At 43.5% G+C, this 13992-nt stretch overlaps 1 protein-coding gene across 1 annotated transcript in view; it reads left to right on the forward strand.

Moving 5' to 3' along the window:
- The window catches only part of PRKCQ (protein kinase C, theta), a 40290-nt gene extending 27177 nt beyond the window's left edge, over positions 1–13113 (forward strand). Inside the window, exons 13-18 of the mRNA XM_010083461.1 lie at positions 445–536; positions 2857–2919; positions 6623–6761; positions 10705–10893; positions 11330–11458; positions 12792–13113. Of these exons, the coding sequence (XP_010081763.1) occupies positions 445–536; positions 2857–2919; positions 6623–6761; positions 10705–10893; positions 11330–11458; positions 12792–12947 (768 nt within the window). The 3' untranslated portion in view covers positions 12948–13113. The remainder of the gene's footprint in view (positions 1–444; positions 537–2856; positions 2920–6622; positions 6762–10704; positions 10894–11329; positions 11459–12791) is intronic.
- Positions 13114–13992: the final 879 nt, after the last annotated feature.

Genomic DNA, 13992 nt, shown 5'->3' on the forward strand with positions numbered 1-13992 from the left:
CACTCCACTGGATGGATAATGCACTGGGCTGGGGACCAGAGGGGACCTGGGATTTACTTCTCTCTCTTCCACTAGTCCCCCAGGAAGCTTGTCCATCTGTTACACAGGCACTGTAGAGTCACTCATCCCCTTCTAGTGAGCCTTGAGGTCTGCTGGTAAAAATCAACTGCACCAGCTGGTTATTAAGTGGGTTTGCGATGTTTGCTGATGCTGTTTGTACAAATCAGAGTGGAGAGGGTGAGTACAGGATTAGAGAACAAAGAGAAGAAATGAGGAATCTGAAAAAGAAACTGCTTTATTTCCAAAACCCTCACTGTAATATTTTCCTTCCTCTTTTCAAGTGTTTTCTGGGTGGTTTGTTTTTTGTGTTTGGTTTTTTGTTTTTTTTTTTACTTTCCTCTCGCCTTTCCCCACCTCTTATTGTCCTCTTGTCTCATTCTCTAGGAAAACCTCTTTTTTGTGATGGAATACCTCAATGGAGGAGACCTCATGTTCCATATCCAGAGCTGTCATAAGTTCGACCTTCCCAGAGCAACGTAAGATGCTATTATTACCTTTTGGCTTGCAGGTCACACACATGGTAGAAGCAAAGGCAGCAGCTGCAGACACCAGGGATCATGATTTTATTCTCAGCTCTGCTGCTGTCCTGTAGAGAAAACCCTGGGTAAATAATTTGACCTCTCTGCACCTTACCCAGCTGTAAAGTGGGGATAATTCTTGTGCTGGAAGCAGAATCACTCCACATCCCAGCTCTCTCCAAACTGAACAAAAGAGACACGCAGGTCATCACCCTGCCTCAATGATGGTCTTGAAGCAAGTCACTTCCTCCCCCTGTCCTCTTTCCCATCCCACAGAATGCTTTTTAGAGCCCATCCAGACAGCTGATTGCAGTGAGACGTGACCTTGCTTTGCATTTTTGGTCAACCAGGGAAACTATTTCTGGCTGGAAGCGTTACAGACGCTGCTACGCTTTCGTCAGCATTGCATCTGCCTGCAGGCTTATTCTCTAGCCTGCAAACCAGTGACCTCCTTCCAGCCTGTAACCTGGCTCCTGTATTTCGTGCAAACCTCAGCATAGTCCTAAAAATGTTTGTTCAGAATCGAGAGCTGAGCTGGATAGACGCTGTCCCTTAGGCTGTCCTGCTTGCTGGATCAGTCTCCCTCCTAGGACTGCAATCTCTCAGAGAGGGACTCCAGAGGGACCATTCAACCCACCTGAGATCTTCTGGAAGTGCCTCCACTGTCTGTAAACAGCCCTAAGTGTGCCTAAGACCTTATTTACATGGCCCATAGCTGAGGGTCATTTTAAAGCTACCCACAGGTACCCACTGTGAATTACAGCAGCCCTGGGGTTACTCGTTGTTGTACTCATTGAGTTCTTGCTCAGCCCATCGTTGGAGGTCCCAGAAATGACATTGTGGACCCAGTCTCCACCCTAGATTTGCCACCAGCAAAGAAATCCCACAGATGTGTTTTCAGCCCTCTGTGGAACTAAATATCTTGTTCTTTACAACACTGGGTGTCCTGTAGCCAAGCTGCAGGACCTGCTTAAACCGAGTTCCTGGTCCAGGGATCAGAGGTGAAGCTGTTGTTTGTTCAGAAGTAAGGGGGTTTTCCCTTTTTCCCTTTAAGGTTCAAAGGGAGGGAGAAGAGATAAAACCTATCAAAAGTGCAAAAGGTAAATTTAAATTAAAAAACTAATACACCAACAGGGAGTTAAAAAATTATTTCACTTTGATTAAAGTAAATAGAAGAATTAGAATAAATGAAAGGTGCTTTTAATCCTTCTGCAAGCAAAAGGTATTTTAAAAGTCAATATTGAAACCACTATGGGAATTAATTTTTATTTAATAATTTAAAAAAAAGAAAGCTCTCATTTAAATCAATGTTTAATTTGATGATTTTTTTTCAAAAGCATTTCAATGTTCAGAATTAAGGGCCGATGTGTTGAAGACTGAGGGAGCAGAGCTGTATAACGTTGGAGGGGCATATGATCCTGTGGTTACATTCCCTTCTGGGAGAACACTTTCCCTGGGCAATGGTGCTTCAGCCTTATGCTGCCTCTTTGCAGCAGGATGTGGCGTTGTCCTTTAGGCAGAAATGTGTTGAGAACAAAGATATCAAACTTGAAAAGACTCCAGAGAAAGGTCACCAAAAAATTTCAAAAGCAAGTCATAAATCTGAGCAGGGAAGAGGTCTGTTTGACAAGCCAAGGACCCTGTCTGTGGTCCTCAAACCCAGATGCCCACCTGCCGGTCCCATTGCTGGGACCGCTCCTCTGTTTGTGCAGCAGCTACTGAACATGATAAATTATAGCTGCTCTTTTGAGGTCTGAGACATTAACTGTAATTTGCAATTTACAGTCTGGTGCATCTCTATAATTCAATTATTTACTTTAAATATGTAGACAAGGGAGAGGCACAGACACCATCTGTTCTGCCTTCCTTGAGACAGGGACCATATCTTGAGACGAGGCAGGGTAGGCAACGTGATCTGGGTGGTGGTTTTTTGCTCCACAGCATCCTTGGACACTGATGGACATGTCCTCAGAGCCAGTTACATACACAAAAAAATCCAGCTAACCATGTTAGCATGGCTTCCAAATCCCCACAACTTTGCGAAGTTGTTTCAGTGGGAGTTGGGCTGCTAGCTGTGTGGCGTGGTTTTGGGAATCTCCCATCATCCATCAGTTACCTGTAAAAACTAGTCAACCCAAGCCTCCTGGAGACTCTCCAAGCCTTCTGGGAGCTTACTGACATTTTGGCTCCTGTGGAGACAAAGTTTCTATCTCTTTGGGTCTAGCTGAAAGCGCCTGTTGGGAAGCATTTGTTCTAACTTGTGCTTTCTGTCGCTTAGGTTTTATGCTGCTGAAATCATATGTGGGCTCCAGTTCCTCCATTCCAAGGGCATAATATACAGGTAATTTCGCTCTTTAGTGTCTAATATGCTAAACCTTTTCGTTTTCCCTGCAAACACTAACGGAAACTGAGACTGTTGCTTGGATGTACTTACAGGTATTGCATTTATAAGCAGATTTCATTTTTACGGAGTCTGGCTGTTTTATTTTGAAGAAGTAGTGTAGAAAAGGCAGTTTTGAACCCCTTTTTGAGCATCCAGTCCTATTAACATTAAGACACATCCTTTGATGCATTAACACTGAGCCATTCATATAGCACCCAGCATAGGCACCCACTTTGACCATTCCACGTGTGATGGTATATAAGGACAAGCTAGCCAAGAGAAATTTGTTATATCTGCTGTGCTGGTTACCCTGGGACAGTGGTGACAAGCTCAGCTCAAGTAACGACAGCAGGGAGACAAGGATATACCTTAATTTTTGGGTTATTAACAAGTCTGCTGTGCACAGTTCCATGGGGAGATGGGCATCATCTCACCTACCATCATGAATTTGAGCTAACCACCCAAGCTCTTCTTGTAGGAAGTGGAGGAGCGTGGGCTTTTCTAGGGTCATCAAACCTGTCTGTGCCCATTTCTAACAGTGGGTTCTACGAGGAGCTGATGGGGACTAGATGGGACACTGCAGGCAGCTGCACTCAGACAGGAGAGTCCTCTCCCAAAGTTACTGGTATGAACTTACCCCACAGTCTATCAAATCTCGAGGAGGAGAAGTCCTCTACTACAAAACTGCCCGTTCCAGCTTCTGCTTGACTTCCCAGGGAGCTTCGAAGTTATGCACAGATGCTTTGTGCTGTGCTTCAGACCTATATAAAAGGACAGAGACGAGATGGGAGCAAGAAAGGCTGCAGAAATAGGGCCACAGTCTGCTTTTCCATGGTGGGAGGTGAGACACTGGCCCAGGTTGCCCAGAGAAGCTGTGGATGCCCCATCCCTGGAGGGGTTCAAGGCCAGGCTGGATGAGGCTTTGAGCAACCTGGGCTAGTGGGAGGTGTCCCTGCCCATGGCAGAGGGGTGGAACTGGATGATCTTTAAGGTCCCTTCCAACCCAAACCATTCTGTGATTCTATGATTCTGTTCTTTGGCTGAAAGGAGGAACTGAATTTCTGGAGAGCTCTAGTCCAGCTCATCTTCACGGCAAAAGTTAGTTACTACATTGCAGCCTTCTGTAGAAGCGGGAAGCAAATAGCCTGTCACAAACAAAAGAGAAAGCTCACTGAAGCAGTGACGTTTGCTGAAATCAAAATGAGCTTATTTTAATGTTTATCGTGTAGTGTGAATGTTAGAACAAAATGCTAAAAGTGAATGGCTTGTTCACAATCCGCTCACCCATTAAAATGCAAGCTTTGATTCATATAAACTCACCTTATTATTCATTATTGGTACTCACGTGGGAGCCATTTATAGTCTTTATTGACCAGTGATGGTGATTGCGTAAACATGAGATCAATATCAATGGCATTAAGTGAAGATGATCTCTGGAGTCTCAGCAAGTTTCTGGCTCTAATTATTGTTTTGGATGGCTGAAGGGAAATATTTTCTGAAGTGCCCAAATCACTTAGCTATGTCTGTCCTTTTTACTCAGACTTCTCAGAAAAGATGATTAAAAATATCTCCAGGACATCATTGTGAGTTTGTGGCAGGATTGTTAATGATGACATTTTGTTTGTAAGTCACAATTTTATTTGGAATTGCTACACCAGTAGTGTGTCAGGGTTTGGGACCCTGGAGAAGGATGCTTTGAGTCCAGAGCCCTGGGAAATGTGGGCAAATTGGGATAGCTAGACATCGGGTGGAATGGTGATAGGAAGAAATAGCTCATCCCAGGAGTCAGTGCAGCATTGCTTCGGGTGTCAAGCTTTGAGAGAAAAGATTATAACCAGTCCTGCTCTTTTTTCCTTTTTTCATTGAAGACAGTGACAATGAGGAGAGATGAAAATGCACAGCCATCCGTATCTCAGTCAGAGCTAACTAAGCACTTAGGAAAGTGAGGAGAAATCATTTCTGAAGCTGTATCACTTGCAATGTAGTAAGAATAATGAATCCAGCTGTTCTGTCTCATACACCCACATTTGGAAATGTTGGCTTAAATTTTAATGAATGAGCCGAGGCGTTTTTGGCAGAAACTCCGTTCCCTGGAGCCAATAAGTTTGAGACTCATCAAAATAATGAAAGCAAACTGTAGGTGATAGGTTTTTTTGTTTTGCTTCGATCTACCAGATGAATAAAAGCAGTGCTGGCAGCCAGAGATTGATCTCGATGGTGTAACTAAAATAAGTCATTCCAGCTAGAAATTGTGACAACATGTGTGTGTCTGCCACTTGGAAGGCAAATGTCTCGGTTGTCTCTATATTTCTTTTTGATTGATGACTCCCACTTTTTCTTGGGCCATATTCTAGCAGCAACAAACAATTGTCCCGTGACAACAATTTAGTGTGTAGACGCTACGAGGTCCCCCACCCTGACTGGGACCTGGCTGAAGCAAGAAGAGGAGCTTTGCGCAGAGGGAGACTGAACAGCCATCTTTCCTGCCATTGTAGGCGATCATCTCAGGAGCATCATGCATTAGAAATTACCTTCTTTGAGGGAGTCAAAGCCATTTCTGAAAAAAACATGTTGTAAACCAGTTGTCACTGGGAGGGTAGCTATATAGCAGCCTGATGGGTAGGAATCTTGAGTCTGCGATGTGGAAAATGTGTGTAGGGTGTGAACCAGCAGGGGCTGGAAAGACCAATTGTACCCTCAGCTGTGGGCACGAGCAGATGTTGTGGCTGGGTGCTTGGGAGCCATGAGGAGATTGATAGCACAGGATAGGCAGCGTAGGAATATGGGTGCTCTGAGACACCCCAAATTCTACCTACATCCCAGGTGAAGTGCGGCATCACTGATCCAAACGTCTCCCTGAGTCATTATTTTGATGACAAGCAAAACTTTTAGGTAAGATATAAAAAATTTAACACAGAAGCCATGCCAGCCTTCCTTTCTTTCTGCCTTTTTCTTTCTTTCTTTACATGCCTGTCTCTCCTTTCAGAGGTTGTTCCCACGGGAGGACCTCTTTCTTCTCTGTCAATGGCCATGACTCATCAGCCCTGTTGCTTTTATTTCCTTCTCTGTGCATTTCTCTTTTTTGTTTCTCTCTGGGCTCTTTGCTTCCCACAGTAGCTCAGAGCCTGAAAACTCTCGACACCAATTTGGCAGCTGTGTGTGAAGGGCTTTTTTAAATCCCCAGGGCTCAGATGGCACAGCCCAGCAGTGAAAAGGTGGTGGGTGTTCTGCTGATCTCTGGGATTATTCTGACCCTCTACAAACCATGCAGGGTTTGTGGCTCCTTACCTCTTCCAACATTTGTAGAGTCTGCACTGGGAGGGAGAGCTGGCAACAGCTTCAAAGAGAGTACTGAGGCTCCCAGAAATGAGCTGGTCCCTTCTTGCTCACCTTCTCCAGGCTGTGTTAGGGCACAAGCACCAGCTGGCACAAAGCCCTTTTTAGATTCATTATTCTGCATCCTGGAAGGAGGCAGCTTTTAGAAGATGTCTTGGGTAAAGTCTTCTCCAGCAAATGAATCAGTGTTGGTACAGAGGAATGAGGAAGAGCGATGCTGAGGACCAAGACAGCAGCTCCTCATTCAACCCTCAGCCTTCTTTTGTAATTGCAACATGAGGCAGAAAGCACGTTAAAGGATGGGTTTCCTTCTCTTCCTCCACAGAGACTTGAAGCTAGACAACGTCCTCTTGGACAATGAAGGGCACATCAAAATTGCTGACTTTGGGATGTGCAAGGAGAACATGTTTGGAGATGCGAAGACAAGTACTTTCTGTGGGACTCCTGACTATATTGCTCCTGAGGTAGGTGTGGGGTCCAAGGAGGTCAGCAAACTGCTGTGGGACAGAACGTGTCTTAAGACATGGCTGTATGTTGGTGGTGGAGGGTGCAAAGAGTAATAACCTGTGTTTGAGCCGTTCCAGGCTGGAAACTGGATTTCAGTTTGACTCAGAGTCTTCTGTCTGGCATTGCATATTTTTGTGGCTAATTCGTTTTTTGTGCAAATGGTGCTTGGCTTAGTGAAGAAACAGAATACTTAACGTAAATCCAGTTTGGACCATGGCAGAAGAAGCTCCAAGAGGTAGGTCCTGCAATTTAGGGACAGAAACAGCATGACGAATGGGAAGCATGTTCCCTAGCTGGCTACCATTAGGCTTCCATGGCTGTACATGCTCCTTGATAGCTGGTGGGGAACTTGGGGCGCTTCTAAGGGAAGATGCTCATCACAACCTAAGAGAGACAATAGAGAAAGGTGCCTACCTGGAGCTGATTCTCCCTTGTCATTGATTAACCACCTTTTAAATAGAGAAGATAGGCTGAATCTGCAATAAAGCAGAGACTGGGGTTCACCTTGCTTCTGGCTTATGCTCTGATGCTTGAACAGGGATGGCACCCACAGGCTTGGACTTCTCTCCTACTCAGACGTGTTTTTAGCTGGTTGCAAACACAGCCTGCATCACAAGCATCCTCCCAAAGCTGAGTACGGCATGATATGCTCTGAAAAGGCTCTGCCATCAGAGGCATAACCTTAAAACTGACCACAGGCTTGAAGGTCTTTCTAGGTAAAAACCAATAGCTGCTTGTAAAAGTGATGGAAATGTTTGGAAACATAAACATGAGAGTGGTCATACCTCCTGATTTTTCCCCTCTAAATGCCAGCAGTCAGAGGAGAGGTGTTGCTGTCTGGAGGACAGCTGGGACCTGACCCGCCAATTCTGGGCTCTGGGCTGCCTGCTTCTCTGCCTTGGCTGTGCACGCTGCCAGAGCACATCATGTCACTGCATGAATCCATCCATCGAAGACACACCTCCACGAGTTGCCTCCTGGTGAAGGAGGCTCTAAAACTAGAGATGATGGATTTGTATCAGAACCAGGCAGTCCTTGAGCTAACAAGGGCAAGGCAAAGCTCGTAGCTTGTGTTAAGGTTCTGCTCTGTCCCCTTGACTCAGGAAGGCTGGGGCTTGGACGCGGTCTCCAAGCTCCATGCAAAAACCTACCAACAGTTCTTCTCCTTCTACAGTTGATAACTACTGATACTTGGTGGAGAAAAGCTGAACCTGTCCTCCATGGGCCCATCCAACCAAAAAACTCCAGCTTGCCTATAGCGAGATCCTTTACCCTTTCCCTTATTTCTTTCCATTTTTTTCCCCAGACAGAAACTTGGTCTTTTTAATTTTTTTCCTGGTAAATTTAGATATTTTAAATTCCAGAAAATAGAAAGCTCCCTTAACCTAGTGACTTCACACAATGATATATCTTACTATGGAGAAGATTTGACTAATTAGGTGGCAAATTGGGGCCAAATAAAACATTTTTCAGCTCAGGGAAGAACGTACAAGTCATCCATGCATCATGTCTGACATCACTCTGAAATCCATTTGTTTGCCTTTCAAGATCCCATTTCCTGATCTTAGCGTTTTCATGATGGATATCGGTACTTTCCAAATGGCTTTTAAAGCTATAATTGCACTATAATTCATTGATCTTTTACTGTGCACAGAGGGCTCGATTCTGATCTAGGTTACATCACTGCTGACACAAGGGCTGGTATCGTCAAATCAATTAGATTTGTATTGCCTAAGAGCAGGTGTAAGTGTGCTCTGCAATCAAGCTGCAATTGTCTTTTATTCCACTTCAGTATGCTTTTATTTAAAAAAATACATATTTTACAATCCTAAAAACGAGAGAGCCAAGTGATAATCCATTATCTGTGATTTTACTTCATAGAAAGGCTGAAATAGCTCAGAATTTTATTTCTGCACCATCATTTATTTTAGAGATTCAACAAGTGCATATAAAACATTTTACCTCTAAACTGAAAGCACTGCTAGAGTTTATGGATCATCTCTCCCACCAGAGGCAGGAGCACTGGACTTTTTGTCAGTATTTCAATGCAGCTGCTAGCACTGTAATTTGTTGCAGACCCAGCACCTTGTCTACAGCCATTCAGGCAAGGGGGCTTTGGGTCAGTACACAGGCAATTTTTTTATTTCAAATAATATTTGACAAAAAAAAATACTTAACCTGAAATGGAGATGCTGAGTTTATTTTTTCCAGAGAATTGCAATGCTGATAAATCTTTCTTTGACTGCCATAAAACATTTAATTTCAATTTCCAGACAGTTTATACTTTAAAAGGTAAAGCCTTATAAAAATAATGTGTCTTTTCAGAATAAAAGGTTGGGATGACTTTGTTTGTAAGTAATCCAGAAGAAATATATTAGGGAGTCTTGCTGATTCCTTTTTTTTTTTTTTTGGGCTCTGAGTGAAAATATTGTATATATTGCACCTTATATTCAAATAACTTTTTTGTCCTTTTTGCATCTCCTCTTTTGGTGTTTTTGGAGACAGATGTATTAGTCATGAGTTCAATAAATCAGCTTGGGTTTAGACTTCTGATATTAAGGTCCTGCTTTGCTAGATGCCACAGGTATGTCGGAGGTGACACTTCCCATGTAATGTGAGAAAATAAAACCAAAACATTAGATGTCACTTTAGTGTTATAGAATAACAAGCATCCCAAAAGACAAGTCATCACTTCCTATCTTAGATGTGTAAGTCAGTTAAATCACCATTTTCCCTCCAATGACTATAGAGAGACTCTGGATAACTACATTAATAAGACACATAACTTTTAGACAATAAGATGAATCTAGTCCCAAGTGGCAATTTACAAGCAATGAAGACAAGGTATGAAAATAGTCCAAAAATTACTCACCTGCTTCCAGTGTGCCTCAGAGGCAGCAGTGATGATCACCTCTCTAAATCATAATTTTTCAGCTATCAACAGTTTCATATGTACTGATCTCAACAGCTGTTTTCACTGGTATTAAGCCATCTCCAGGGCTTGTCTCCATCACCATAGCTATGGTATAGGGGATCAGACTAGTTCTCTTCCTTGGCTATAAAAGGAGCTAGCGATAAGTGGTTCAGCTCTAGGTGTCTCCATAACAGATACCTAAACGCAAGTGAGATTAATTTTGCTTCACCAGAGGGGGAGTTTGAGAACCTGGTGGTGTCTGGCCAAGTGCGTAGGGGAGGAAAATGCTGCATCTCTTCTTAGGAGAGGTCGCAGACCCTCCCTGACGCCCCCACACAGGATGTAGCCTTCACTTTACAGCTGACACAGAGAGTCACAAACTAATGGACCAGCTGAGGATAAACTCCCATTCCTCTATCTGTAACTCGGTTGGTTGCAAGAGGACAGATCAGCAACCAATTCATCACGCTTTTCCTGGGGCAGATTTTGCTGGGATAGATTCATGCCATTTCCACTGACTGATAATCCTAAAGTACCCTTCCACTGTCAAACTTGTAATTTTTTAGCTTGTGTAGGTTAAATCAGTCCCAAAATGCTAAAGCCTAACCATTTGTCTTCTTGGCATTCACAAGCCTGATTTGAAACTTTGGGATAATTTGGAGACCAGACAAAAGATGACTTACCTCGCTTTTCATGTTTTAGTTCTCCCTGATAGCCAAGGATTTGTTCAAATAACTTAAGAGTAACTAGAGAACATGCAACCTGTTATCTGTAGTGCGAAGGAGTGTTTTGGCACCCAGGTGTGGCTGTGATTTGGAGCTCCCTCAACCACAGCCAATGTTCTGGCTCATGCTGTAGGCAGGGGGAAGCACCTTTGCTACCCCACTCAGTGCAAAGCGACTGTTGAAAGGTCAGGGTCTGGCCACCCTTCTGAAGTTGAAATACTAACATCAGCACCTGTCTTTGCCACTCCTCTCTTTGGGCAGATATTGCTGGGGCAGAAGTACAACACGTCTGTTGACTGGTGGTCCTTCGGCGTCCTCCTGTATGAGATGCTTATTGGCCAATCTCCTTTCCACGGCCAAGATGAAGAGGAGCTTTTCCAGTCTATCCGTATGGATAACCCATTCTACCCTCGCTGGCTTGACAAGGATGCAAAGGACATTTTGGTGAAGGTAAGTATTATCACACATCGAATGAAAGTCTTTTTGCCAGAACTCTCATCTTTGATTTGTGCATCTTCAGCTGTTGTTCACAGAAATAAATTCAGGATGTTAGGACCAGAAAGAGTCACGTTCTTGTCTGTGGACCTCAAAGCACACCTGACCCAAGTCATAAGCGTGTTTACATGGTCAGACACATGCATTGTTGCTGCTGTAGCAAATTGTCCTCTCTCTCCTGCAAAGGAAAAATATGGCCAAGGTCTCTCAGTTTTGGCGCGTTAGCCTAAGAATCCAAACTGGTTCCCCAATCAGAAATTTAGTAGGGTCTTCACACTCTCACCAACCATGCTTGAGTTTGAGGTCTGAAACCCTTTCTGATAGGACTGTCTTAATGGATACCCTGTTATTGACAAAAGACTAAGGTATTTCTCTTTCTTGAACATTCTAGCTTTTTGTAAGAGAACCTGAGAGGAGGCTGGGAGCAAGAGGAAATATCCGCCAGCATGCCTTTTTCCGGGAAATAAACTGGGAAGCTTTAGAAGAAAGAAGGATGGAGCCTCCTTTCAAACCAAGAGTGGTAAGGATGCATCTTCTTTCAGTTCCAACCGTCTCATGTCTTTCTCTCCTGAATCATTCATTCTCCAAATATTTAAATTCTCCAGCACATGCTAGCAATGTACCAAAGCCAGAACCCACAGTAATGTTACAAAACCCATAAGGGGCACTGTCCAAAATCTTCAGACCTAGGTCTTTAATGTCAGAGACCTCAAATCCTGTTTAGATTCACGTAGTCAGCATTTTGAAGGTAGATAAATGTCTGCTTCACACTGGAACTAATAGTTTTAGGCACCAAACAAAGACCTTCAAAACTCACTCAAACTTTCAGGGCTATCTTCTGGAGTTGCTCTGCACATGCAATCTCTCTGTTTAAAAGTAGATGGAGGATCTTGGTCTTGGGCAGTCAGAGAGGAAGGTGTTGACTCTTGCTTAAATGTCCAAATGCAGATTAAATTGTTCACAGGCTGTCTGGTATGTTGTGTACATCACAGCAGCTGAAACCATCTATAATTTGGATCTACCACAGTGTCACTCATTGTACAGTTGTCGGGAAGATAATTGTGAACTATGTTCCTCTGTTTTCTGGGTTGCCTAACGTGGTCATCATGACTACTACTTTCTGATGGCTATAAGCCCAGGTCTGGCATGCCCATGCTTCAGAAACTATAAATTACTCATCACTTTCTCAATTACCATAGCAAAGGTCTGGAGGCCACTTAAAACACCTTCCCTTAACCACATAACCCATTCTGTAGGAGTTCTCTTTCACAGCACTGCAGAAGGTAAAAAAGGAAAAGCAGTTCAGGTAACCAGGTGGTCGGCTAAGTCAGGATAGTCCTGACTGTTAATAACAGTCCTATTAAACGGTTAAGGTCCTATTAATAACAATAATATAATTTAATTTGACAAGTGCATCATGCTTTCGTTTTACAGTCCTTCACAAGTGTTATTTAACTGATGGGTCCAGTCCCCTGTGTTACAAAACTGTAACATCCCTGCCTGGCACAATTAATGGATCACAGCTCAGTGCCTCCTATATAATATTTATTCCCATTACTACTTCAATTGGATGGTAATAAGCAAGTGATTAACACTGGTTGCTGGATATTAAGAGCTCAGAGAAAAGTTCACTGCAGTTTGACATGTTAATGTGCATCGTTTGGGCTGGAGTAACTAACTAATCATTGTGCAAAAGGCCAAGAGCAAATGTGTTGTGGGTTCCCTGGCTGAGCTGAGCTTGCTCCTAACTAGTTGAGCTGATCCCATAGGAAGCAGCCTGATAGGACCAGTACCATTATAATGAAGATCTGAATATTAGTGGTTTGACATATTTTTTTTTCCTTTTCTTGAAGAAATCTCCAAGTGACTGTAGCAACTTCGACAAGGAGTTTCTAAATGAAAAACCCAGACTGTCCTGTGCCGACAGAGCACTGATTAACAGCATGGACCAAAATATGTTCAGCAACTTTTCTTTCGTCAACCCAAAAATGGAGAAAATATTTTCCTGAGATCTGCCTTACTGAAGGGATTCTCTGTAACGGTTTGAGTAACACTTTGTCAACCGAAGACTCTGCATGGTTATTTTTATCAAGCACCAACAAAACACCTCAGTGAAAGTCTGAACCATGCCTGGAGGCTTCTAGCTCCATAGCAGACGCCAGCCACTCTTCACTAATGATGAAGTTTCTTCGTGGTATCTTTTGGTCTCTCTTTTCCCAATGTTCTTGAAGTTGAGAGCATCTGAAAAAGAGAAAGTGACAAAACCTGTTTCCCCTACTTGTACACACAGCTGTTGGGTTTCTCTGTAAGAAAAAACAAGTATATTTGAGCTTCTGGTGGTGTCAGTGCCCATTTCTGCAATTCTCACCTCAGCCCACCTCCTTCGGAAGGACAAGTGGTGTTGCTCAAGGCCTGAGGACATCTGGGAAGACTTCAGGCCAGGTGCTTTGGTAACCTCCACTTGTACATGTCCAGAACTGTGCATGTGTGTGCAGGAGTTTTGAAGAAGCAATTTAAGTCCCTACATGCTTTAAAAGTAACGCTCACAGGTGTTAGGATCGAACTTGCTCCACTGGGACAAAGAGACTTTGTAAGTGCCCATTCCAGCATTCGTACATCTCAGTCAGAAGCCCTGGAGCTAAATTCAACCTTGAAGAAGGATCATTGTCATGGCAAGTGTCAAGATCAATATAGAAAACCATTGGTTTATACTTAGTACTTTGTCAGGAAGGATGGGAAGTTGCAGTCCGTCAGAAAGCCTCGAGAACCCCTGTTCTGAAGCTTTAACTCTCCTCACACACACCAGGGTCAGAGCAAAATCTGGACCAGGCTTTCTGGAGTTTTATCCTAAAAATGCGTGAGGAAGGTGGAAGAGGTTTCCTCAAATCATCGTTTAAGCGTCATAAAACTGGCCCTCCAGTCACAGCACTGGCATATTTTACTTGAAAGGTAGTAATCAGTCCTTGTAAAGGTTGATATGCCTTCTGCTGCTCCAAATGATGTCCCAACTCATTGGCACGCATCACAGACATAATTCAACAAGCTGCACCCAAT

Source organism: Pterocles gutturalis, unplaced genomic scaffold (genome assembly GCF_000699245.1).
Source record: "Pterocles gutturalis isolate BGI_N339 unplaced genomic scaffold, ASM69924v1 scaffold37585, whole genome shotgun sequence".
Taxonomy (NCBI): Eukaryota; Metazoa; Chordata; class Aves; order Pterocliformes; family Pteroclidae; genus Pterocles; species Pterocles gutturalis.